The 23,545-nt window shown below is 43.2% G+C and overlaps 1 protein-coding gene across 1 annotated transcript in view; it reads left to right on the forward strand.

The window, feature by feature from the left end:
• ARHGAP40 (Rho GTPase activating protein 40) overlaps window positions 1–19,988 on the forward strand; it is a 43,024-nt gene extending 23,036 nt beyond the window's left edge. The window contains 15 exon segments of the mRNA XM_009275533.2: window positions 376–578; window positions 5,076–5,293; window positions 8,560–8,635; window positions 9,241–9,392; window positions 10,044–10,209; window positions 10,568–10,659; window positions 10,782–10,859; window positions 11,121–11,280; window positions 12,041–12,123; window positions 13,225–13,431; window positions 13,698–13,838; window positions 15,549–15,709; window positions 16,737–16,792; window positions 18,254–19,331; window positions 19,532–19,988. Coding sequence (XP_009273808.1) covers window positions 398–578; window positions 5,076–5,293; window positions 8,560–8,635; window positions 9,241–9,392; window positions 10,044–10,209; window positions 10,568–10,659; window positions 10,782–10,859; window positions 11,121–11,280; window positions 12,041–12,123; window positions 13,225–13,431; window positions 13,698–13,838; window positions 15,549–15,709; window positions 16,737–16,792; window positions 18,254–18,360 — 1,878 coding nt within the window. The 5' untranslated portion in view covers window positions 376–397 and the 3' untranslated portion in view covers window positions 18,361–19,331; window positions 19,532–19,988.
• Window positions 19,989–23,545: the final 3,557 nt, after the last annotated feature.

Below are 23,545 nucleotides of genomic sequence, written 5' to 3' on the forward strand. Positions count from 1 at the left end.
AACCAGAGCACACGTGCACCAAGCTTGAAACATCTTGTCTGTGAATGCAGAGGGTATCTGTGCAAGTTTGCAGGGGAATCTTGGAAGCAAGTGTGGGAGTGGTAGGTGGTGTCTCAGAGGTCACTGGAAGGACAGCATCGGAAAACCTGTGTTGATACTGTCCTCTCACATGTTTGGACAGCAGTTTTTCCCCTTCTCTAGCGGATTTGATCCCAACCTTGTCTGTTATTGCTAAACACTAACCAAAGGAAGTCTAGCACTTACCTCTGTTTGGCTTTTATTGCAGTCATTAATCAATGAAGACCACTGTATTGTGAATGCCATATCTGAATACGTGTAGCTTAATCTCTCTCTCCTTATCTCTTCCTTTCTCAGTACCAGAAATTGCCCTTGCAAAATGAGCCAGCTTCCTCCGAAGAGTCCTTTGGCATCCCCGGTGTCAGAGGGCACGAATTCCACGGTAGAGTCTTTGGACAACTTGTCAATGGACAGTTTTTGGCTGGAAGTAGAGAACATTAAACAGAGCGCTGAAGCTGAGCAAGAGGAATGCAGCCTTGCAGATGTCAAAACACAAGAGGGTAGGTTGCCAAAAATGTCGGGAGTGAGGGGAGGAAGATGAACATCTGAGAAAACTTGCTTATGCACCTGAATGATTTAGCAGCATGTTGGAATATGGTCAGAATATTACCGGTCAAATCGGAGAGATATTTTTTTTTTTTTTTCATTGGGTGGTGAATAATGCCCTGCAGAAGGGGAGTGCTGGCCTGGCCTGGTTTCAGCTTCTGAAACAAAGCTGACTAAAGCTCAGTCAGGAGTACGTTCAGGGCTCCAGATTCTTTCAAACAGCCCCCACTAAGTGTAGGGGCTCTCGCTCCCCATGCAGGTGGCTGTACGGTAAACACGCTGTGATAGCGGACGGTGTTTTGGAAGGCTTGTTTCTGTATGTGGTTCTGAGACTTCATCATAGTGGCTTTTATGAGAGCTGCTTTTGTGGAAAGCAAACTTTTCCCCTTCCGATTCACTGTTCAAGAAACCATAATAATCATCCAGAATGAGTCCATCCACACAAGGTTTTTCTTATATACCTCCTTTTTTTTTTCTCTTTCTTTGAAGACTGCTTCATATGCATGGGGTGTTTCTAATGGGCTTTCGGTAGTGCTGATGTTATCCAGTATTTGGAATAACTGGAACCTGGACCGATTGCCTTTTGACATGGGAGGTACAACGTCCTGGGGTGCTGGAGGGATGATAAACTGTGATAAGCGCCCAGCGATCCCGCAGACCGGGATCACACGTTTTCCAGGTCCATTTTGAGGAATGTGATTTAGTTGGCTGTACATCCTCTTGAATGGTGGGGTTTTTGCAGCCTGTACAGCCTACAGCTGTTGTGCTGGCCTGATATTGAGAAGGATCCAGGTATGTAATGGGGAAATGTTTGAGTGAAAGTCCCAGTGTGCTGCCGTGCTTGGGAAGGGTAAATAGCTATCCTGGGTGCATAGAGCGGGCTCTGGAGGGCGGGGTGGGCAGATCATAATCCGTGTCTGCCATAGTAGGCAAGACACGGTAAACATTAAGGTCTGCTGTTAGAGTCTCTGCATAAAGGATGTAAGTTTGTTTTTTAGAACTGGAAGAGATGCAAAAGTGACTCAGAAAATAAGTGCACCAGGAAGGAGACTCTGGAAAAGAGGCCATGCCATGAGATGAAAGGCTGTCTGGGATATCCGAAACACTGATATGCTAGAGGCAATTTGATTACTGTGTGTAAGCAGGGACACAAGGAAAAGTGTCTTTTAATGCTATGTATTAATCTAGCAGGCAAGAGCTGACTGTTTAATTGGCCACTGAAACCAGACAGACTTGAAATAATGCTCTGAGTGGCGAAGCCTTCTCGGCTGGGGAAGGAGGTGCGGCACGCTCAGCCTCCTGGTGCCTTCTGTGAAGGAGTTTAGTCAAATAAGTGTTGTGCTGGAAGCATCAGTAGAGAGGGGAAACTTCAGATGGTGCGGATAAAGGAAGCTGGACTTGGCTGGTGCCTTTTGGCTTTCATGTCTCTGCAATTTATGGCTGGAGCACCGCGAGGTGGTAATGCAGCACAGAGGCCTCAGGGCTCCTCGGAGCCGAAGGCACCGTCACTCTTTGCATAAAGCCTGAGAAGCTGCGCTTGGGCTAACAGCTCTGTCTGGAGACGACGTGGCTCAACCTGGCAAATAGCTGATTGTAATCGCAGTGCAGGGACGGCGTGGAGGCTACGTGTAGATAAGGCACTGCAAAAACACTGACCCAGTTGGAGGACGCTGGTCTCCTGTGCAAGCCCTGGGTAAGGGGTGGTGTAATGGGAAGCTGCTTGTGACCTGGTGTTAGTGGGAGGCCAGCGTGTAACTTTGCAGAGGAACTGGGTCAGCAGAAAGGCGCTGATGATACTTGTGACCTCACTAACAGTTGAAGGGGGCCAGAAAGTAGGTTTTCCCTGAAATATGAGCAGCAATGTCCTTTCCTTGCTGTCTGCTGTTTATCCAGCTCTCTCCAAGGTCTGACTCTACAGCAGGCTGATAACGCATGCATTCTGTGCGGTAGTGCCACTGAAATATCTGCTAGCACCCTTATAGCGTGTAATCATGTCTGAGAAGCGTCTGCAAAGAGTGATTCTTCTCTGCCTTCGAAAACTATGTAGGAAGTTGTGCTTAATGTTTAGTCTGAAATTGTAGGATGCTTAGCTGTCCTTTAGCTTTTTTGAAACTAAATGCTTTATTATGAATGCTATTTTTGTCTAGCTTGCGTTTCAAGTAAGTTTTTGGAACTGGTGTTCTTTAGTTTTGCAAATTTATTCCTAATTGTGTCCTCCTGAAATGCTGCTTGTCTGGAACTCACAAGGCAAATCTTAGCAGCTCTCCAGGCTTAAACCTGCAGCTCGGCTTCTGTGGACCTCTCAGTTCTGACCTGTTTCTCTCTGATTTCCCACTTCTCCCCATAAATAACCTATTTTGTTGGTTTCCTTTTGCGTTACTGGCAAACATAACTGGGCCAAAAATATTAAATAGAGGAATTAAAATCTGGTGTTTTGGCATCAGATGGGGCAGTAGGCTCACACGGATGTCCGATTTAGGGCCTGCTGTTTAGTATTGTGTACTAGATTAGTTTCCTGTTATGACTGGAATTGGGTATTTTCAAAATTTGCAAGCAATATGCTTAACTTCCTTTAGTTCCCAAAGACAAAATAAACCAGAAGCCTTCTGCGCGCTGTGCTGCTGTGAAACCATGGATGTAGGACAAATAGCTGTGCAGTGAGGAGTCATGAACGGGACCACGAGTGCGCGAGCAGCTGTAACCAAGCGAGCAGTACCAGGGGATGCTCTTATCTGTTAGCTTCTGTAGAACCAGACGTGGGAAATGACCAAAACTTAAGACCACGTAGGAAAGCTGTCCAGTGTGCTAGAAGATTTGTTAAAGGAAATACTTGACTTCAAGTCCAGCTCTATTTATTGTGGTGTGATGCTGAAAAAAGTTCTGTTTCATTACAGTGCCTAAGAACACGAAGAGCATGCTCTGAAGGCTGAAGAGAGTTTTAATGGAATCACAATATGTTTTTGCAAGTTGCATGAACACAGAAGTTTCCCCAGAAAAATTTAATTATTTAATCTCTCAAGAAGAGCCGCATGGCTTTTTTATTATTGATGCAGCAATAATAAAACTTTGCCTGAGCAGCTGTGACAACTGAGGACATAGCAGTTTGCATAGGAAAGGAGGAGCGGGAACGAACTGTTCCGTTTCAGTCAGCTCAGTTGTGATTTTTCTTTTTCCTAGTATAACCTTTGGTAGAGCTATGCTGGAGCTGCCTGCAGTAAATGAATGTGGTACGTAGAATTGAAAAGATAAAGGCTTTGTGGTGTTCACTGTATTAAAGTTGAAGCCACCTGCTAAATTGCTTCTTTTATCCTTGGATTTCAAGTAGCTGCCTTGCTCAGGGCACTTTCTCACTTGCACAAAGGGTGCATCCCATAAGGAAAAAATTGTCTTCTGTGTTTGCAGTGCAAATTTAGATACATTGAAGAATGAAGTGGAATTGAGATTGTTTGAGTAATGCTGCTGTACTGTCTCCAGGCTTCTCGCACTTCATTCTGGAACGGGAACAGTCTTTAATTTTAGTGATGTTTTGAACAGGCACAGACATAAAGCGAATGCACGGAGTAAGAATAATTTTTTTTGCTTTTGTCGAATGACTGTATGGATACCAATCCATTAAAAAGGTAAAGAATAGGGATGGCACATGCAAATAGTTCTGCAAGTATATTAAATAAAATACATTTGAATCTACCAGATCAGTGTCTGGATATCTAAACAAAAAAAAGTTGTTGATACATAGGCATGCAGATAGATAAATAAAAATTAAAAGAAATAGCCAAATAATTGGGAAAAGTACAAAAGCCAAATGTGCAGTGTCGTATGTTGTGGCTTCCCACAGATCTTTTGTCCCTTCTCAAAGATGTCGGAGGATCAGGTGCGCTGCAGAGGGAGGCAGTGCCATTCATTCTGGGTTTGCTGTGCGCTGTTGCCTGCTGCCACAGCTCCCCTTTGCACAGGCAGTCCATGTAAAGGCAGATTTAAGCAAGTGCCTCTGACTTTCCTCCCATGTCCTGTGAAAGTGCCCACTGGGTTCAGTTCCTGTTGCAATCTTTGTGCTAAATACCGTGCAGAGTCACCCTTGTGCCCACCTTCTGCCCAGCTTCTGAGGGAGCCTAGGTTCCTGGCAATATCCGTGCCTCCGTAGTTTTTTGTTCTCTTTTTCTTCACCTGGGGTGAGGAGAAAGGAGTATGTGGGCAGTTGTAGCTGCCTAAAGTGCTGTCTCTCCTCTGATTTCACCCTGATACCCAGATGGGTACCTGGGAATAGGGCTAAGATTTTGAGAATAGCCGTGGCTTCCTAAAAAAGATGCGGCTCCCTTTCAGTGATGTCCCGTTGCAGCCCCAGAAAGGGGGCGGCTCAGGCTTCTGGTTTTCTGCCTCTGAAGTGTTTCAAGCACTCAAATTGCTGTTATCCTTTCTCTTCTCGCTCGCCCTTCTCATCCCTTGCCTCGCAGAGGGAGAAGCTGAAGCCGAGTAGCTCCAGGACGCGGGTCTGTCCGACCTCCTCGGGGACCGCGCCTCAGGAAACGACAACGTGCTGCTCTCCACCCTGACCAAGACCCAGGCTGCTGCTGTGCAGCGGCGGTTGGATACCTACTCCCGGTCTCGGAGGAGGAAGAACAAGCATCCTGTGCGTGATGTCCGAGACATTTTTGGAGTGGTCAACTCTGAGGTACGTTGATTTAGTGGGATCTTCTGAAAGACTGTTGCGTTGTGGTAGCTGACTGGCTTTCTGGGTCTAGGGCTACTTTCATTTCCAAATAGATGACTTCATCTTTTGAGCTGAAATGAAGCTGAGATTGTAGAAATTCTGCATCCAGGTTGCAGCGTTGAGAAGTTGCTACAAAACCTGCAGATCCATAAGCTTCCTAGAGACTGTTGGAAGACCTCTGTATAGTGCCTACAGCACTGCAGCGTCGTGGAGCACTGGTATCGTTTGGAGCCCTCTTGTGTCTTCTTTATTCTTGTGACATGTTAAATCATTACTAACCAAAAAAAGAGAGAGCACTTCATAAGTTCCGTTCTGATAAGCTGATCTTGTACAGCTGGTAATTCTAGAAAAAGAATAGCCACTGCCTTTTTTTTTTTGCTAGAGAATACACGACCATTAACTTTTCAGCTGCTTTCCTGCTGTGCTGCTCCTCTTTTGGTTGTGACCACAAGGTAGAGTATCCTTATTTTTTCTAGGGGCTGCTGGGAAGTATCCCAATCAGGGCTCCTTGTGACTTCTTCTACTCGGTCAAGTGTCTAGTCGGAAGGTATTGAGCTTAGCCAAGATCTACCTTTTTCAGTAGCATGGGACCCTTGCTGCTAGCAGAACTGAATACTCCTTTTCCTCAGCCTGAGCATCTTTGAAACATCTTTTACTATAATGAGATGAATTATACCCAAATGATCCCTTGAATGCCTTAAGGGAGTGACACTACCAGTCTGCAACATCACTGGAAACTGCTGTGGTTGTGTTCTTTGTAACTGCCCAGTGCTGAGGTGCAGATTTCTTCCTTACTGTGAATTGCACTGAAACAGTGTCATGGTTGATTTGCTTTTGTAGAGCATTGTTTGCACGCCTGCACAAATGGGTGACAAAAAGATGACATTTCTGAAAGCAGTAATGCTGCGAGCTTGTCTTAAGTGCCTCAACTGAAACTCATCAAGTTTTTAAACTTGAAGATTAAACACAAACCTGTTATATATCTTAAAATAATTTTACTTTCTACTGCATAGGAATGGAGATTTTTAAGCTCTTAATCTTATGTGTCCACTCACTAGGCCACTAATACTTGTGTTTGATAATTTGCATTTGATAAGCAACTGAAATCAAATCTGATGTTTTAAAGTGGCATTTTGGTATAATGAAGGCATGTACAAAGATGCTAAAGCTGCCTGTTTAAATTGCCATAATTTAATTGGAAGTGAAACATTTTCCTCACTTCTTATTTTGGGCAAGATCACTGGACTCTTTTCCAATAGCTCTACTGGAATTATTCATACTTCCTTTGGCTTTATTTTTTTTTTAAAGCTTTGCAGTTGCCTCTGAGATCCACAGTTTCAGTGGAGGCCACTGAAACAAAAAACAGCGTTGTTTTTTTCCCCCTCTTTTTTTAGTGAAAGTAAGAAAATGTATTTTAAATTAGTCCATTTGACTGTTTGTTCCTTCTTTGCTGAGTGGCCTTGAGCTTAATCTCTGTATTCCTTATGTGTCTTTTACAGTGTACACAAGGGGTGGTGTTTGCCCTCTTTATTTCATGGGAAGTGACTGACGCTCAGCTTAGGCAAATGGAAAGAGATTTCTATGTAAAATGGTAAACTTCTGAGATGTTAGTGCCTACATCCAGTGTCATAACCTGAGCGGAAGAAGTCCTTTACCTTTGAGTAATTCCTGGAGCAATCCCAGAGGGAAGCAGGCTTTTTGGTTAATTTTCCATACTGATTTGCTGTGTCGTCCCAGTCCCAAGCACAATTTTGGGGCTGAAGGACATATTCAGGAACCACATGCCAAAACAGGCCTGGTGTTGCTATAACACTTTTTCGAGACATGTAGCAAAACATGATAAATCCCTTATCACGCAAAAGGATATTTGAAATCTCCACTTCGTAAGCGAGGAAACAGAAATACAGAAGGGTTAAGGTTTTTTTATTTCCCCACAGTCCTAGAATTGAACCCAGATCCAGTATCTGTGCCCCTACTGCTCAGTCAGGTTTTGGGTGCTTCCCACTACTGGCTGCTCTCTCGGTACACTGGGAGCAGAACGTTTGAATGGGCTCTACCTATGGAAAAGCCGTGTTCAGCAAATCGAGCTTAAAGCTAATTCAGTTCAGCTGTGACCTGAGTGGAGGCAGTTCAGCCTGTGAGAGTGCAGGCAGTGACGCATCAAAGTAATTTGGATTTTTATTTCCGTCGGTGTTTCAAGATGGATTTGCAGTTCACCTCCTGTCCACCTCTGTCGTGAGCTACTCTCAGGCATCAAAGCTGCTGGCACTTCTGTCAGAACCTTTCTACATACTTCCCCTATATTACTGTTCAGTGTGGCCTGTTTGCACAGCAGCTGGATCTGAAGGTGCTCTGGCATTATTCAGTGTATGATGTGTGATTAAGCCAGTTGCTAAATGAATTGGTTCTGCTTTCATGGCAGGCTCATCCGTTGTGCGCCTGCTCTAAAGATGTAGTACGTCTTCTGTGCAGATGAACTGTTTTGTCCATTTGCAATGATTTTGCACAGGTTCCTCTTAACTTTCAGTCCTCAGTCCACAGCTCCATGTCATAAGCATGTTCTCGGAAAGTTGCTAACTTTTGGTAATACAATAAGCTTTCCTATATTCTAACTAGTTCTAGCAAAAGTAAGGTTTTTATTAACAGAATTGCCTGCCAAGTGCCTCCTTATATTTTTAAAGATTCACTTCTCTCTCTAGACATGAAGAGGTAGGTTCCTATGAAGCCCGTGAAGGGAATCTTTGAGGTGCTGATGTCTACTTAGTGTGTTCTTTCTCGTGAAAGGTCTTGCGGTCACAGGCAATGGGTAGATCCCATGCAGCTTGGTTGGTCCACTGTTTGTTAGCCCCTCAATGCATGAACTAAAAGGGGGAAATTGGCTGCTGATTGTGAGAGAGGAAGAATTGGCTTAATGATGTGCAAATTTATCACACGTACTGTCTATGAGATAGTCATCTGTTTTCCGCCTGCCTGCCAAATCCTCTAATTATGATTCTTAATTTCAGAGTAGTCTTGTAGCCCTGAGCTTGAGCAGCATTATCTTAGACTAGCCAACAATGCCAGATGTGTTTTGTTGGGGTTTTTTTTCCGTGCCAAAATTGGATTGTCTTATAATAACTTCTGTTTTGTGTGTGTTTTGTTGGGTTTTTTTTTCCCCTGCCAAAACTGGATTGTCTTATAATAACTTCTGTTTTGTGTAGGTAAACACGTTCTGGTTTATTTTTCAGGAGACAGCAGCTGAGAAAGAGGAGTCCAGCCCAGATCCCTTGTGGCACAAACTACGGACTTCAAATGTACAGAGAAGTAAGAAGGAAGTTTTTAAATGTAGACTAGGATTGGAAGGGGAGTAGGATCTGAAGTAGGGCTGGAACTGGAAGGGAAATTATACTAATCTGGGCTCTGAAACATTGGCCTTGTCTGTGTTTTTTTTTTTTTTTTTTTTTTTTTTTAAATAAATGGTTATCCACAGTTGTGGATTTAGTAAATTTTTCCAGGCTCTGGTGGTGTTAGGAATTGCCGCTCAAACTGATAACTGTAACTCTTCCAGAAAGCAATTAGAAGATGCAAATAAAATCACTCTAGCAAAGGTCATATGGTGAAATCCTATAAATGCCATACGCAATTTTGTAGAGAAGTTAGCCATAGGTATGTCATCTAATTTAAGGCCGTGCTCATGTCTTACCAGTGATCTGGTGATTGTAGCTGTAATGTTGTGGCTTTAAGCTAATCTTACCCTACTGATCAGTCTCAGGACTGTGCTATGACAACACTCTTTTCAAATGTTAATACAGTTTTTTATTAAAAAGTGGTGGTTCCCAAACCTGTCTCAAACTGCTCTTTTAGCACGCTTGTTTTCTAAACTTCATCCTTTTGGCTTTCTGAAATTCAGAACATTTTCTCCTCTGTAGCAGAAACCCAGGATTACTCCTGCACGGTTCGAAACCCTGGAAAAGAGGAGATGTTCAACATGGATGTTGCCTACTCGGAGCAAGCGGCTGTCCTGCTCAAGGGATCGTTCCTGTCTGAATCTAGGAGGTTAAAGGATGGAAACGCTCTAACTGTAAGCACTGAAGGAATTTTTCCTATTAGAATTTATTAGCTCCCTTCTTGTGTAGAGGGGTACAAGACATTTGATTCAACTGTATGATCAGCTCTTGGAAATGTCCTCTATGGATAATGTTGGAACAGGTCTACAGCAGGTCAAAAATACATTACCTGTATTTTTGGACAGGTAATGCAGTTATCCTTGCGGCGTTGGGCGAGGATAACAGTTGTGTAGTGAAGGGTCAAAAGAAGTAGTACTTGTGTGTGAAACTAGCTATTTTGATTTGAGTCTGGGTCGTTTCCACTGAAAGGAGGAGAATAACAAGACTTTCTTACTTGTAATGCTAACAGTTTTCTTCCTTGCAAATGTACCGGACTGCTTCCAAAGTTCAGGTAGATTAGGGTGGGTATCAGGCTGTCTTTAATTTAGATAAATCGGGATCTCCAATACAGTTAAAGAGCAATGCTGAAAAGGAAAAATATTTATTCAGCTGTGGGTTGAGTAGAAATAGGAGTAGTTTGGGGCATTTGTCTGGTGTTGAAAACAAGAGAATGAATAGATGCCTGGTTATGGTAAGGAATGATAAAAATGCAGCAAAACTTGATACCAGTGGGATTAGTAATGATACTTGCACTGAACCGTGTGTGTGTGTGTGTTTTCCCTTAGAAATTTTAGATCCCTAAGGGCAGACTAGGAGTGACCAGGATTGGAGATCTGTCTGCTCAGGATATGAAGAAGGTCCCCACGCTGGCCCTCATTGAACTAACAGCTCTTTGTGATGTTCTGGGCTTTGAGCTGAAGAGAAACAAGGCAGCAAAACTGAAAACAACAGGTTAACTGTGTTTCATCTTGATTTTTTTTTTTTTTCTTGTGGGTGCATTTTTTACATTGATCGTCTCATAGATTTGTGTTTGAAATGTTAGAACAGAGAGGGTCTTTGATAAGAAAACTTGAGACAGGTGTTTTTTCCTTGGTCAGAATTTCTCCTGGAAGTCACTGGCTCATAACATCAAGACCTAGCACCACCTTTACCTCTGACTGTCAAATGCACTTGTCCTGTTATCTGTTTCTCTCTTTTTCTCCAGTACCTACACTTATAAAATGTGCCCTCTTAGCCTGCAGTGGTGGATATATCCCTGACATCTGTATTAGTGGAGATACAGACTTATAACATGTTGTTTCTGTTGCAGAGAAAAGACTCTTTGGAGTTTCACTCAACACCCTGTTGGAAAATGACCAAAAACTGCTCCCCAACACCAAGGTCCCTCTGTTACTTCAGGCAGTAAGTTCCCTTCTGGTTTCATTCACACCTCTGATCCTGAGAGTCAGGAAGCCTGTGATAAGGAAGGGCTGACTTCTCATCCTTTGTGCCCAAGAGCTTTCTTTTTTTTCCCCTTTTAATAGCTGCTGTCCTGCTTGGAAAAGAGAGGACTTGAAACAGAGGGCATTTTGAGAGTTTCTGGGTCCCAGACCAGAATCAAGGTATGAGCTCTTTAGTAGTGTTCAAAAGTACCGGGGGTGATCAGGGAGCGTGTTGCTGAAGCAAGTATCTGAATAACCTGAATTGTCTCATCTCCCTTCCCAGTACAACTAGAAACGTCCATTGCTGGGAAATCTGGAAATGTCTGCTGTGAGGGTCTCTGTGCTCTTTTGACTTGATGGTTTGCCCTCCTAGTGCTCACCTACAGAATTCCCCTTGTATTTGCTTATTAAAGCATGTAATAAATTCCATCTTTTTTATAGAGTCTGGAGCAGAAGCTCGAAAGGGATTTCTATACTGGCCTTTTCTCCTGGGATGAAGTCCACCAGAATGATGTGTCTGGGCTACTGAAAAGATTCATAAGAGAGCTGCCGGCCCCACTGCTGACAGCGGAGTACCTCCCTGCTTTTGCTGCTGTACAGAGTGAGTCCCTGCTTTGGCTGTTTCGCATCAGTTTGCTGGTTTGTGCTTTTCTTGCAAAGCTCTGCTGGTCTTGGGCCCTCCTGTCAGGTGTTTTGGGAGCCTGTGGATTTGATGGGAATACAGAGCACGATATGAACTATAGCCAGACTCAGCGTGCTGGGTGCTATATGTACTATTATGTGTCAGCCTGAGAGTCATAGTCACTGGTGCTTGGTTGGATACATCTTCGCGTAGGAACACTGTCCTGGAGTCTTAAATTATGTTGTGCCGTTTGAGGCTGCAACGTTGCTACCACGAATTAGGACAACTCGATAAATAATGACATGCAGGCTGAGCTGTGGCAACTGGCCAGGGTGCCCAGTCTTGGCTTGTCTGCAGGTAATGCAATGTTCTGCAAGCATCTTATTTTGAGGTTTGTGCCTCAATAGATGGCTTGAATGTGTTAAGCTAACTGTTTAAGTGCACAACTTTTTTGGTACAAGAAACGGGGAATAACGGGGTCTTTTGATGCCCTTCAAGGGCATCAGACTTGCTGGTAAACTCTGTACTCTGAAACAAATCAGCCAGTCTTCTAAAACATAGGTAGTTCACTTCATAAGGGCTGTATGAGCTTGATTTACTTCTGTAAAACAAGGTCTCAAATCCTAGATGACAAACACTACAATAAGTAATTACCTTCTTCCTTGGGGGATTCCCTTGCTCAAAAAGAACAGTGTCAGGAGCCTGAATCCTTTGTCCTGTTGTCACTCTCCCTCTCTAGATATTCCAGACCTGAAGCAAAGATTGCAAGCTCTAAACCTCCTGATCCTGATTCTGCCAGAGCCCAACAGAAACACTCTAAAGGTAACTACCTATTCTGGATTTAACTGGAAAAACATGATCTCATTCCAGGTTTTTATTCAAGGAACTCTATCAGCTTTTGTAAATAACACACATCACACTATTTGGTTTTATTTCACTGGCTGGAGAATGGAAAACCGTGATGGGAGGAGCGGGCAAACCTCAAGGCTGCGTAGTGACGTAAGCTGTAAGCACAGTCTGCCTTTTGGGTACAAACTTAAGAGCAGTAGGAATCCATGTGGTCTTGGAGCATCCTGTTTAGAAACGTGCTCTTCCTTTTCAGCGTGTTAAAGCACTTCACTGTGGAGTGAAAGGTGTATAGGTCTTACGTTGTCTGTGGGCATGCTAAGATATAGGGAAAGAAAGTCAGTCTTTTGATTCATGGTTTGTGGTATTGTCATCATCTATGAAGGATAGTTTCAATTAAAAAAAAAAATAAAAAAGCTACTAAGCTTATAACTTCCTACCCTTTTCTGATCCGAAGGCATTTCAAATCCTTTCACCTACTACTTTTTGAAAGAACAAATGCTGATGGGATCAGCTTTGCAGGCAGTGCACAACCTCTGCCTTTCTGTGCTTTATAAGAACTGTGGTGGTTGTTGCTGCTGTTTTGGTTTTTTTCTCCTGAGTAGTTCAGCTTCCAGGTAATAAAGGCAAGGCTGGCTTAGATGATCTGCCATGCGTCATGGCTTTGGTGGAGGCGTGAGGCAGAAGAGATGATCCAAAAGGGTTTATTTTTCCACATCTGGGAATAGCTTTGAAGGGGATACTGGGGGAAGGGGGGGTCATCTTTGGATTCTGTAACTTTTACGACTGGACTTTGTAAATTGCCACCTGCCGAGGAGTAAGAGCTCATCTACTTCCCACACAGACTGTCTCTCCTGATTCATGAATGCTGGACAAACTCTCTCTCTGCTTGGTATGGTTATTTGTTGCTATCCTAGTATTGGAAATTGCTCACTGAACTTCCTGACTGGAGAAATAGGATTTGTTCATGGATATCAAGAAAAAAATGCTAATTAAATGATCTCTCCAGCAATTGCTACAGTAGTTTCTTGAGGGCTGTTAGTAATAGATGTCTTAAGTCTCTTCCCCTCTCTTTAGGCTCTACTTGAATTTCTCAGCAAAGTGGTTGCCAGGGAGAACAACAACAAAATGAACCTCTGGAACGTTTCCACAGTCATGGCCCCAAACCTCTTCATGCACAAGGGGCTGCCAAACAAGATCCCCGAAGGGAAGGAGAAACAGCTGGCAGAGGGGGCGGCTGACGTTGTGCGGATGATGATCCATTACCAGGATTTGCTCTGGACAGTAAGTTGCGCAGGTGTCTTGTGGTATGGCGTAGCAGTGTCTTGGTCTGCCTAGAATTGGAATAAGGGAAGGGATAGCCTTGGAAATTTCAGAGGAGTTAAATGTCTGTAGGCAAAACCTCTGGCTGAGTTCTAAGACTCTTCTTTTCAAGGTATATGGATGTTTTGTCTATTTAAGGAGCTTCATAAAGTGATGTTTAGGTTCTTAAATGGTGTCCTCATCTCTGCTTGATTTAATTCCTATCTTCTTCCTTCTTCCCTTCCCAGGTCTCCTCTTTTCTGGTAGCTCAAGTGAGAAAGCTGAATGAGAGCAATAGCAAAAGGTACCAGTTTTGCGACAAGCGAATTAAAAATTTGTTGCGGAAGATTCATGCTGATAAAGACAAGGTGGAAAAGAACCAGGCAGAGGTGAGTTAGGACTTGGAAAAACTGGGCCCTTTCGTAACAGTGTCAAATACTTTCTCATTGTAAGTGCTTTCATGGAAACTTGGAAAACTGCCAGGAGTGATGCTCTTTACAGAGCAAGAGGGAGAAAAATCTGCAAAACCATAAGAAACAGCTTCCCAGACCCTTTTGGCCAGGTTGTGGCAAACACCAATCCCAACAGCAAGTGTACTAAATATATTTCAGGCTACAAAACACTTGGTTAAGATGCTGCATTGTTGCAGGAGAAGGGGGAAGAGACCAGAAGCAGAAATGCTGGTCTCCACCTCACATGAAGAGCAGAGTTCACATGGCTCTAGATGCCCCATGTGTTTAGACAGATATGTCTGCCATGATAAAGGCAGACTTATTTTCATGAACTTAAAGCAAAAATTTAGGCTATTACAGTAGTGTAAAAGTACATTTTTTTGTATCTCATTTTCTTTTTGCTCCATAATGCTGCTGATCTGTATGGGAGGGCTTGAGGACGAGGTTCTTGCCACCTAAAAGGAGAGAATTAACTTCTCTGATAAATGAAATGGCTCAACTCCTTCTTGTGTTGGTGCAGACTGAGATTTTTTTTTAACAGATGCTACTATCAGATCTATTTGTGTATTAAAGTTGGGAAAAGATCCTTGGAGTCATTCTGCCTTTTTTTGGTTGCCACTGTTAGTTGAGTAAGTGTAGGTCCGTGGCAGCTAAGTTACATCGTGCAGTGCTGGATTTTAAGTATTGCATAGCAGTGGTGGTGCAACTGGGATGCTCTAAGGACACGAGATGGGTGGAGTCTGCAGGTAGAAATAATACGTTGAAAGCTTAAATCTGCAGAACTGAAGAAGAGTCTGTGTTCTCACAATCCTGTACATCCCCTGCCTTTCTGTACGAGTTGGGATACTGAGATGACGTCTGCCTAGAATTTGGCTTGTTAAGGCTGCGTGTCACTGTTGAAGATGCTCTCACTTCAGAGAGGGCAACTACTGTGTAGGCAGTCAAACAGATGGCCCCGTGCTTAGAACAGTGCTAATACTACTTCCTAATGGTCTCGGTGTTCAGCGCTGTTTTTGCAAAAGATTTGGGATTGCAAAATTAACTTGCTGCAGATCAGACCCCGTTAGAACAGTTCAACGTCCTCCACAAAAGTTCTGAGACGTTACTTCATGAAGGAGTTGATGAAAACAATCTTGAGAAAATAGCACTTGAACTCTGCTCTGTGACGTCTCAGTGCTTCCTTTTTTTTGAAGCTACCTTTCTGAAACTCAATAGTCTGCAATTCAACTGTCTAAACTCCTTTTCCAGTAGTTTAAATTAATTCCAGAGAAGTCTATCAGACTTGGGCAAAACAGTTTGTCAAAATTTATTCTGACAAATCCTATTTTCATCAAAGCTTGTGTCGCTTCTAGTGCCGGTGCTGTATTTGAACAGCAGAGAGCACCAGCGCACGCTGATGGAGAGCGGTGCTTTTCTCCCCAGCCACAACACCAAAGCGCAGATGACTTGTTTATAATGCTCACCTTGATGCTTCTGTAAGCTTCCAGTCTGTAGGATGTGTAGGATAGAAACAAACCTAAATTCTCTGAACAGCTGGCTGGATAGGTTTATTTCTTCACACTCTCCGATCTGTTTTGAAATGTGATGTTTTAGCTGATAACAAAATCTTTCTTTAAGCACTTTCTTCTTTTTGCCTGCCTTGTTCAGCCTTCCAAGATTGTGAAAGTCCATGCTTCGCTTCTCCTGAAGGAATCGCTAGAGGTGCATTTGAACAATGCAACCAGAGTTGCTGATGTCTTGAGGCAGTTTCAAAAGAACCTGTGCCAGAATGGCTGGAATATTGTTAACACCGTCAACCTCCTCAAGTGGTAAATGGCTTTTTCTCTGCTTTAAAAAACAAAACAAAACAAAAAAAAAAAACAGTACCAGGTGGTCTAGTTGCTGTTTTCTGTCTTCTGGCAGAGCTGATGTGGTGGCACAGTGAGCTGTTAGGAGACGTTTCTCTGGTCCTCTGTTCTAAGTTTTGGAAATAGTGTGTTGGATGGGGCAAGAAAATGTTAGTTCAACTGAGTGATTCCATCACTGCGCTCGGGAGGTGAGGTAGTCCCCTTGGGTTTGCTGGATGGTATGTGAACTTCAGCAGCCTTGCTGGAGGGAAGGGAAAGCGGAATAACATTGACCCTGCGAAACAAACCCTCTCGAGCTCTCCTGGAGAAAAACGTCACCTGTGCAAATTACTTGCCTGGAGTAGTATTTCCAACATGCGTGTGTTAATGTAGGGGCTTCCTAAAGTAAGCTCTGCAATTCCCTCCTATGGTCCAGTGGTGAATTGCTGAAATAACCCAAAAAATGAGCAAAAGGATTCCCGCCCCCCTCTGTCACCATGCCTGCAGACTGGATTTAGTAGGTAAAGTGTTAGTGCGTCTCCTGACCGTGTCCCTGGGCAGGAGATGTCTAGTCAAGGAGGGTGGATGGGAAGTTGGCTGGATATGGGTCAGCTGGGAACCAGTATCTCACTAAGAAGCTGCTACAGCTGCTGAAGTCTTCCTGCAGATGAGCTTCTCTTGAACAGGCCATCAGTTCTAGAGGAATACGGCCAATGAACTTTGGTATTTATGCCTGTTGTCTTCCTATTGAAAAGTTAGTGTTTGCATATAGTGTGTGTCTCGCTACCAGTGAGGAATATCTGCCTTGTATTCTTTTTTCCAATTTTGGGTGTCCTTTTCAACAGCTGCACTGTTCAGCAGGATCAGTAAGGTCTCTGTACCTTGGCCTATAGCTTTCTTGACCATTGCTGGCCTCTGAACCATAAGCAATTTTTGGGAAGAAACATTACTAAACTACATAACTTGCCTTTCGCAGAGCTTTAACTTCAACGTGTTTTTCTTTCTGCAGTAACAACTCAATGGAGTGCACAAACTTGCTCCTGTATGAAGTGGGAGGCAATATTGGTAAGTCTGGGTGGTAACTGAAAATAAGGACTCTGATATCCAGTTTTTTGTGTTTAACTTATCTTAGGAGGGAGTTAAAAAAAGGATGAGATTTGGAGGGGAGTCCAAAAGTTAAAAGGCAAATGAACAAGCGTGGGTTAACCTCACCCACAGCAAAGATAACAACTCAATGGAGTGTACAAACTTGCTCCTGTATGAAGTGGGAGGCAATATTGGTGAGTCTGGGTGGTAACTGAAAATAAGGACTCTGATATCCAGTTTTTTGTGTTTAACTTATCTTAGGAGGGAGTTAAAAAAAGGATGAGATTTGGAGGGGAGTCCAAAAGTTAAAAGGCAAATGAACAAGCGTGGGTTAACCTCACCCACAGCAAAGAGCACCTGACAAAGCTCACGTGTCTTCCAGCCATCACTGCAAAGCCTTTATAGTGCAAGTATGTGGAAGGTTGAAGCCTGGACTTCCAAAAATACTTACCACTAATGGATCTTATTCAGAAGCTGCCTGTCAAGAAAGGTGGAAACTCAGGAGTCTAAAAGTCTTGAGGACAGAGATGTGCACAACTTTGTCCATCTTAAAAGCAAACAAACAGAATGTTAAACGTACCATGTTAAACGCCCTCTTCTCTCAACAATAAAAGTTCATGTTTGGAATTAAGTGTAGAACTTAGATGAATGTAGTTTATGGTTTTAAGTAAAGGGCAACTTCATCCTATACCACTATAGGCTTTTAATTGTGTGCTTCTTATCTGGGCTTTGATTAAGCATGGTATGCTGGCACATGGCGTCTGCCCTAATGATGGCCAGCTCCAGGTGTGAATTCTCTCTGCCTTCATCAACTTTCTGACAAAAGAACCCGTACTGACTTGGGTGGAAGTTTCTCAAACCATATAGTTAAACAAGCTGCTGATGTTCATTAGTCACCGATTTCCACTCGTCAGTAGGGTAATGTCATCAGGTAGAGAGGAGACTTAAATAATATGACTGCAGCAGCAGATTAGGAGTGTCTGAAAATGGAAAGGAATTCTTATGCCCTGTTACAGCTGCTTCTGGAGACTGTCAGTTACTGGAGTGCTTTGGCTGCCTCTTAGTATTTCTCTTAGTAGCATCTGCAGAAGAAAAGCTCTGTCACTGGAAACAATCCAGACTCTGGATTTGATCACTAACATATTTCATGATGGTTTTCAAGTGCTAAAGTTATTGGGTATTAAAGTTAGAGTACCTTTCCACAAAGGTCAAAGCTTGGGCTTAGTATAGTTTTAAGAAACATACATTTATTTTAACATAAATAACTAGAACTTTTCCAGATTTGTGGAAACACTTCTGAATGGTTGTGATATTGAAATGAATGTGAACAAATACCAGGGTTTTTTTTTGGGGGGGGGGGCCGGGGGGGGGTGGAACCTAGCAACTATAGGACTAAGGATATAAGAAATGCTTTTTTTTCTGAATGTCTTCTTTTGGTAGGTGAACATTGCCTGGACCCAGACACTTACCTCTTAGACTTGTACCACATCAATCCCCACGCTGAGTGGATAATTAAGCAAAACCCATCTTATCCTCGGATGTTCTAAGGAAAGCATGAGCAAAACGAAGCATTTGGTGGAAGTTTTTGGAAGGCATGGAAAAGCCAGAGAGATGTTCCTGGTATAGTCACAGACTGGACAATGCTTGTGTCTTTGAAGGAAAAACAGCTTTATTTACTACTTCCATGACAGCTGGCTGTGAGAGTACACAAGCCTGCATGCTGACAGGGGTGTTGGTAACAAGCAGCAATTATCATTATGTAGCAGAATTTGCAGGGGGTATGACTATTCTTAAACAAAATAGCCCTCCCAAAACAAACCCTGCAAACAAAGCTGCAGTGATTGTGCAGCAAAGGTGGAACATAAGAGGAGAAACGTCTTCTTGAAGATGGTAGAAGACATCTGTTTCTTCTGGATTTGCTCTTTTGAGCACATCCACATTTTGGAGGAGAGACAGTCAAATGCTGCAGCGGTACTAATGACCTCCCTTCAGTAAGATCCACTATTGACTGTTGCACATCACCAGAAGACGTTGTGATCCTGGGTTTCACTAATAAGATGCTGTTATTTTCTTTGAAGAATGAAAAAGGATGCTTCCAAAAAGGCTAGATGGGATGTGAAGCCAACAATCCTGTATTTAATGACTACAGTGAAATACATATATGCAACAAAAGAAAATAACTTTCCTTGGAAAAAAGTATGGGGTGGACAGCAGCCTTTCCAACGTACAGTTTGATAGGAGAGATGCTTGTCCCATACAGTTCTGCTGGTAATGGAAAAACAAATGTACAGGTTGCCATTGATGATGGTAAAACATGCATTTATTTTGCTGGACAACCTATATATCAATGGATAACCAAGGAAATATTCTGAAGTTAATTTGAGGTTAGTAATCTGACCTGGCCACATGAACTAAACTTCTTTTTGGAAGACTCTGTGTGAACATGTCTGTTTAAAAAACCAAACAAAAAAAACCAAACCAAAACAACTCCCAAGATGTGCAGTGGCTGAAATGAGAGGTCCATGCCTGCATCTGGTCGCACAGTGGGTACTGAACTGAGCCTTTACCACTCTGACTGCACGTTTTCGTCCCGCACAGCACAGTGTGACCACTGTGGTCTGGAGAGACGAGGGTAGAGCAGAATGCTTGCACCTCGCATCACTGCATAATCAGCCAAACCAAAACAACTCCCAAGATGTGCAATGGCTGAAATGAGAGGTCCATGCCTGCATCTGGTCGCACAGTGGGTACTGAACTGAGCCTTTACCACTCTGACTGCACGTTTTCGTCCCGCACAGCACAGTGTGACCACTGTGGTCTGGAGAGACGAGGGTAGAGCAGAATGCTTGCACCTCGCATCACTGCATAATCATCATACGACCTCAGCTCAAATTAAACTGTGCTTGTGGAAGAGGAGTGCAGAACTATTGTTTTCCTTTGTGGTGATGCTGAAATACCTCATGTGAGGGAACCTGCTCTGCAGTTACAGTGCACGGAACATGCGCCATTTCTGAAAATCCTAATGCCTTTTTTTATATACTGTTTTTAAACACTGTTGGATATTTATTCATGTGGCAGAAGCAGGGCTGCCCTGCAAGTGCATACTCAAAGTATTTCATTTGCCAAGTCTTAGCTGCACTATAGTGACGTTCTCCAGTATTATTTCTTCTGTTTAACTGAATTTGTTTCTGTTGCAGCGTGAACTGTCCCTCCTCTGTTTTTTTTTTCCCCAGGCTGATGTGTAGCTATCCCTATTCATTATCTCAAAGTCCTAGTTTCTATTGTAAGGGCATTTCATTCTGTGGTTTGTCTGCCTGTGTGGTTAAATTCTCTTGGTGGTTAAGATCCTTGAGGACCAGGTGAGCCATAGTCCATATTCTTTCTAACCTGTTGTGAGTACCGTATGAGTGGTGCTGATGTCTTGAAATGATGCATATATTAGAGAGTCTGTCTACTTTTTTTGGTTGAGATGGCGCAGATGCACTGACTGGTGGGATCATCTTCATAGCTGTCTTTTTAAGAACCCGTAATAGAAACTTGCAAAAAACCCACCTCCCAACCCTAACCCAGAACCCCAATGTCAAGACTTCTTGAGGGGCCTCTGTTTTATAGGGCTTAAACTGTGCCTAAAAGGGCCTGATTCTTATCCTTGAGGATGGGTGCTCTGTGTCTCTTGAAAGATCAAGCTGCTTTAAAACCAGGCATTAAAAATTGAAGGTACCTATTCACTCGTCACTTCTGGTAATCGTTGTTGCAGTGATGGAGCTTAGCAAAGAGCAAATGCCAGAGATGTGATACTGTAAGAAATACCTAACTCACAACGGTATCAGCGGGAGAGACAGACGAACCTGTTCCTGCTCAGAGATGCTTTGTAACCTAAATTGCATCCCTGCAAATCACATAACGCTGCATTTTTTTCCACCCCTCATATACTGGACGTTTTATTAAATATACTGGCTTCCATACATATGAGGGGGAAATACTACATCACTGCTTCTGTAAACAACAAGAGTGGGGTTTTTTGAACACCAAATAATGTGAATCAGTGCTGTGAAAACCAAGGTTGGTGGGAGATTCTCATGAGACAAATATCAGTTCTCAAATATGAAAGGAAATGTAAAAAATCATCTCTTTCCAGATGATGGATATGCTTTTTTATTTTTCTTTCCTATCTTTATACCAAAAAGTAAGTATGAATTTTTCAGTCACTGATGTGCAACCTACTTCTGAATGCTGGCTTTTAATAGCTTTTTTTTTACAAGTTTTTAATTCTGTATTTAAAATTCATTTATTCAATGAAACAATAAAAATGTAGTAAAATCTCTTGCCTCCAATTTCGTTAGTGGCTGAGAATAAGTTAGCACAGTAAATGGCACCACGTCTGTGAATGCCAGCAGGATTTGCCTCATGCCTGAGGAGGGATGTACCTGGGGTCTAAGTGAGCTTGACAGGAGTTTCGTGTTACAGCTTCAGGAGAAGTTCCTCTTCGGTTCGATCCTGTGGGGTAGCTGCAAAAGAATGATCCAGGAGGAGGAAGAGCAGGTCAGTGTTGGGTATAGAAAGCCCGGAGAAAGGTTGACAGGGGGCTGAAGGTCTGTTTGTGAGCACCGAGGATTAGTGACTTCTGAAGGAAGAAGAGCTGCTGTTAAAGATTTAAGCTTGAGGAAGGATGGCCGTCCCCCATGAGAAGTCCCCTTCCCACCCCCTCAGTCCCTTCTCAGTTGAGCTGTGCTCAGTGACGTTGAGGTACGTGCTGGCAGGACTAGCCAAGTTGGCCAAGAATAGTAGGAATCCAGCCTGAATTTCTGGTTAAATTATGACTAATATTTTAGTATTCAATAGTCAGTGATGAAATGTGGCATAAATCCACTGCTATTTGTTTAAAAACAGTAACAGCAGCAGCCTGTCCAGTATTACTGATAGAAAGGCAGGACTTGCTGTCCTATCCAGAAACAAAGGGAAAGGGAGGAGGATCCAAGCAGCTTTAGAAAGCTTTCAGAGCAATTATCTGAGGAAAACACCAGCTTATCAAACTCGTTTCACCCATTCATCTTCAGTAGTATCAAAGTGCTAATCTCTCCCATCCCCAAGGGCATTTTTTGATTGATCATTACACAGCTATCTCCCCTGCTCAGAACAAAAGCCCAGTATTTATTCTGTGTGCAACTTAAAGTCAGCTGTGCTGAGATAACAGAACATAGCATAAAAGAATCTTGCAAATGCTGGTTAAACATATTTGTGGATTAAGTGGAACTGAAATACCACATATTTAAAAAAAATAAATAACTTGCTTCAGGAGAAAAAAATCTTTGTAGAAATACAGGGTCTTCACAGGAACAAATGAAGCTTCAACCCTTGGAGGGAAACGCTGTAGGAAAACGACTACATACAATTCTGGGAGCAAAGTAAGTAAACGATGGCAAATACTGTTGTAAACAAAATACAGTTGCATTTGATTAAATCTATTTCTTTCCCCTAGTGTACTCCCCAGTGTTGAAAACAAGACAAATGATATCTGTGTTTTTGCATGCTAGAGAATGAAACTTTAAAGTTCTCTCCAAATCGTGTCTGGTCTTGATTGCACATGAGGGTTGCATGTCTTCACCCAGGGGGAAAAAATAAGAGGCCGTAGTTCAATATTTTAAGTTCTCAGAAAAGAAAACGTGCAGCCGCATGGATTTATCAGCTAGGAAATGGCCATGGCAGGATCAGTTCCTATAGTCTTCCCCAGCCATCTCTACTCCCTACAAACCCAGGCTTGTATGCTTTTTTTTTTTTTGTGGTGACACACGCTTTCTTTCTTGAAGCAGCTTTGCGTTGGCTGCCCCTTCCCAGTTCTTCATTGTCCAGGGGAAGGCAGATGACCTCACCTGCCAAGGTGCTTCTCCCCAGCACCTGGACCTGGCAGGCTCCACTGAGCTCAAGAGGTTGCAACTTTTTTCCCCATGCTGTGTTCTGTTATCTAGCTCTATCCAAGGGCTGGTTTAAAGAATGGGGGTGGGGGGAGGAAATCCCTTTTGTCCTGAGTCCTTGGAAGGGAACTTGAAGTTTTCACCTATCTTAGCTGGTCTAAGACACCTCTTAGCTGTCCCTACTTGCCTGGCTGGTGAAGTTGAAGGAGTAATTAACTAGGGGATAAAGGAGGAAAGGAGGAAGAAAACTGACAGAAATGGAGGATGTAGGTGTACCTGCGTGGGTTGGTTGGTTTTTTGTTTGTTTTGCAGGGTTTGGAAGAGATGCAGATGCACACGAGCTCTGCTGTCTTCTCCTCGCTCATCCCAAACCTTGCTCTTGGCAGGCTGCGGTAGAAACCTGCTTCAGTGGTTCCCCATCCTTTGCTGGCTGAAAACCAAAGGCTGTTTTCCCCTGCCTTCAGCTTTCACTAGCCTGCCCTTTCTGTGCCAAAGAGGGTGACGGGAGCCTTCAGTACTGAATGTACTTCATGTTGGTCCACGTGCGTGGATGGATGCTCCAAGCTGTGTGTGGACAGCTTGTGACTTGTGTTGAAACTCAATCTTCTGAGCCTTACCCAGAGTTTTAGAAGCCCTGAGAAGCATGGTTATACATAACCCACCTGTGTCACCTCCTATCTCAGCTCTTTGTATGTGCCTAGTCAGTACAGGCGGAGAAAGTTGCTCTTATCTGTGCTGATGACTCTGTAGTAAGCCTTCTCTGGACACAAGAGGCAGTCAGAAAGTGGAATAATTGCCTTTTACTTATAACGAACCAGCA

Source organism: Aptenodytes forsteri, unplaced genomic scaffold, assembly GCF_000699145.1.
Source record: "Aptenodytes forsteri isolate BGI_AS27 unplaced genomic scaffold, ASM69914v1 Scaffold369, whole genome shotgun sequence".
Taxonomy (NCBI): Eukaryota; Metazoa; Chordata; class Aves; order Sphenisciformes; family Spheniscidae; genus Aptenodytes; species Aptenodytes forsteri.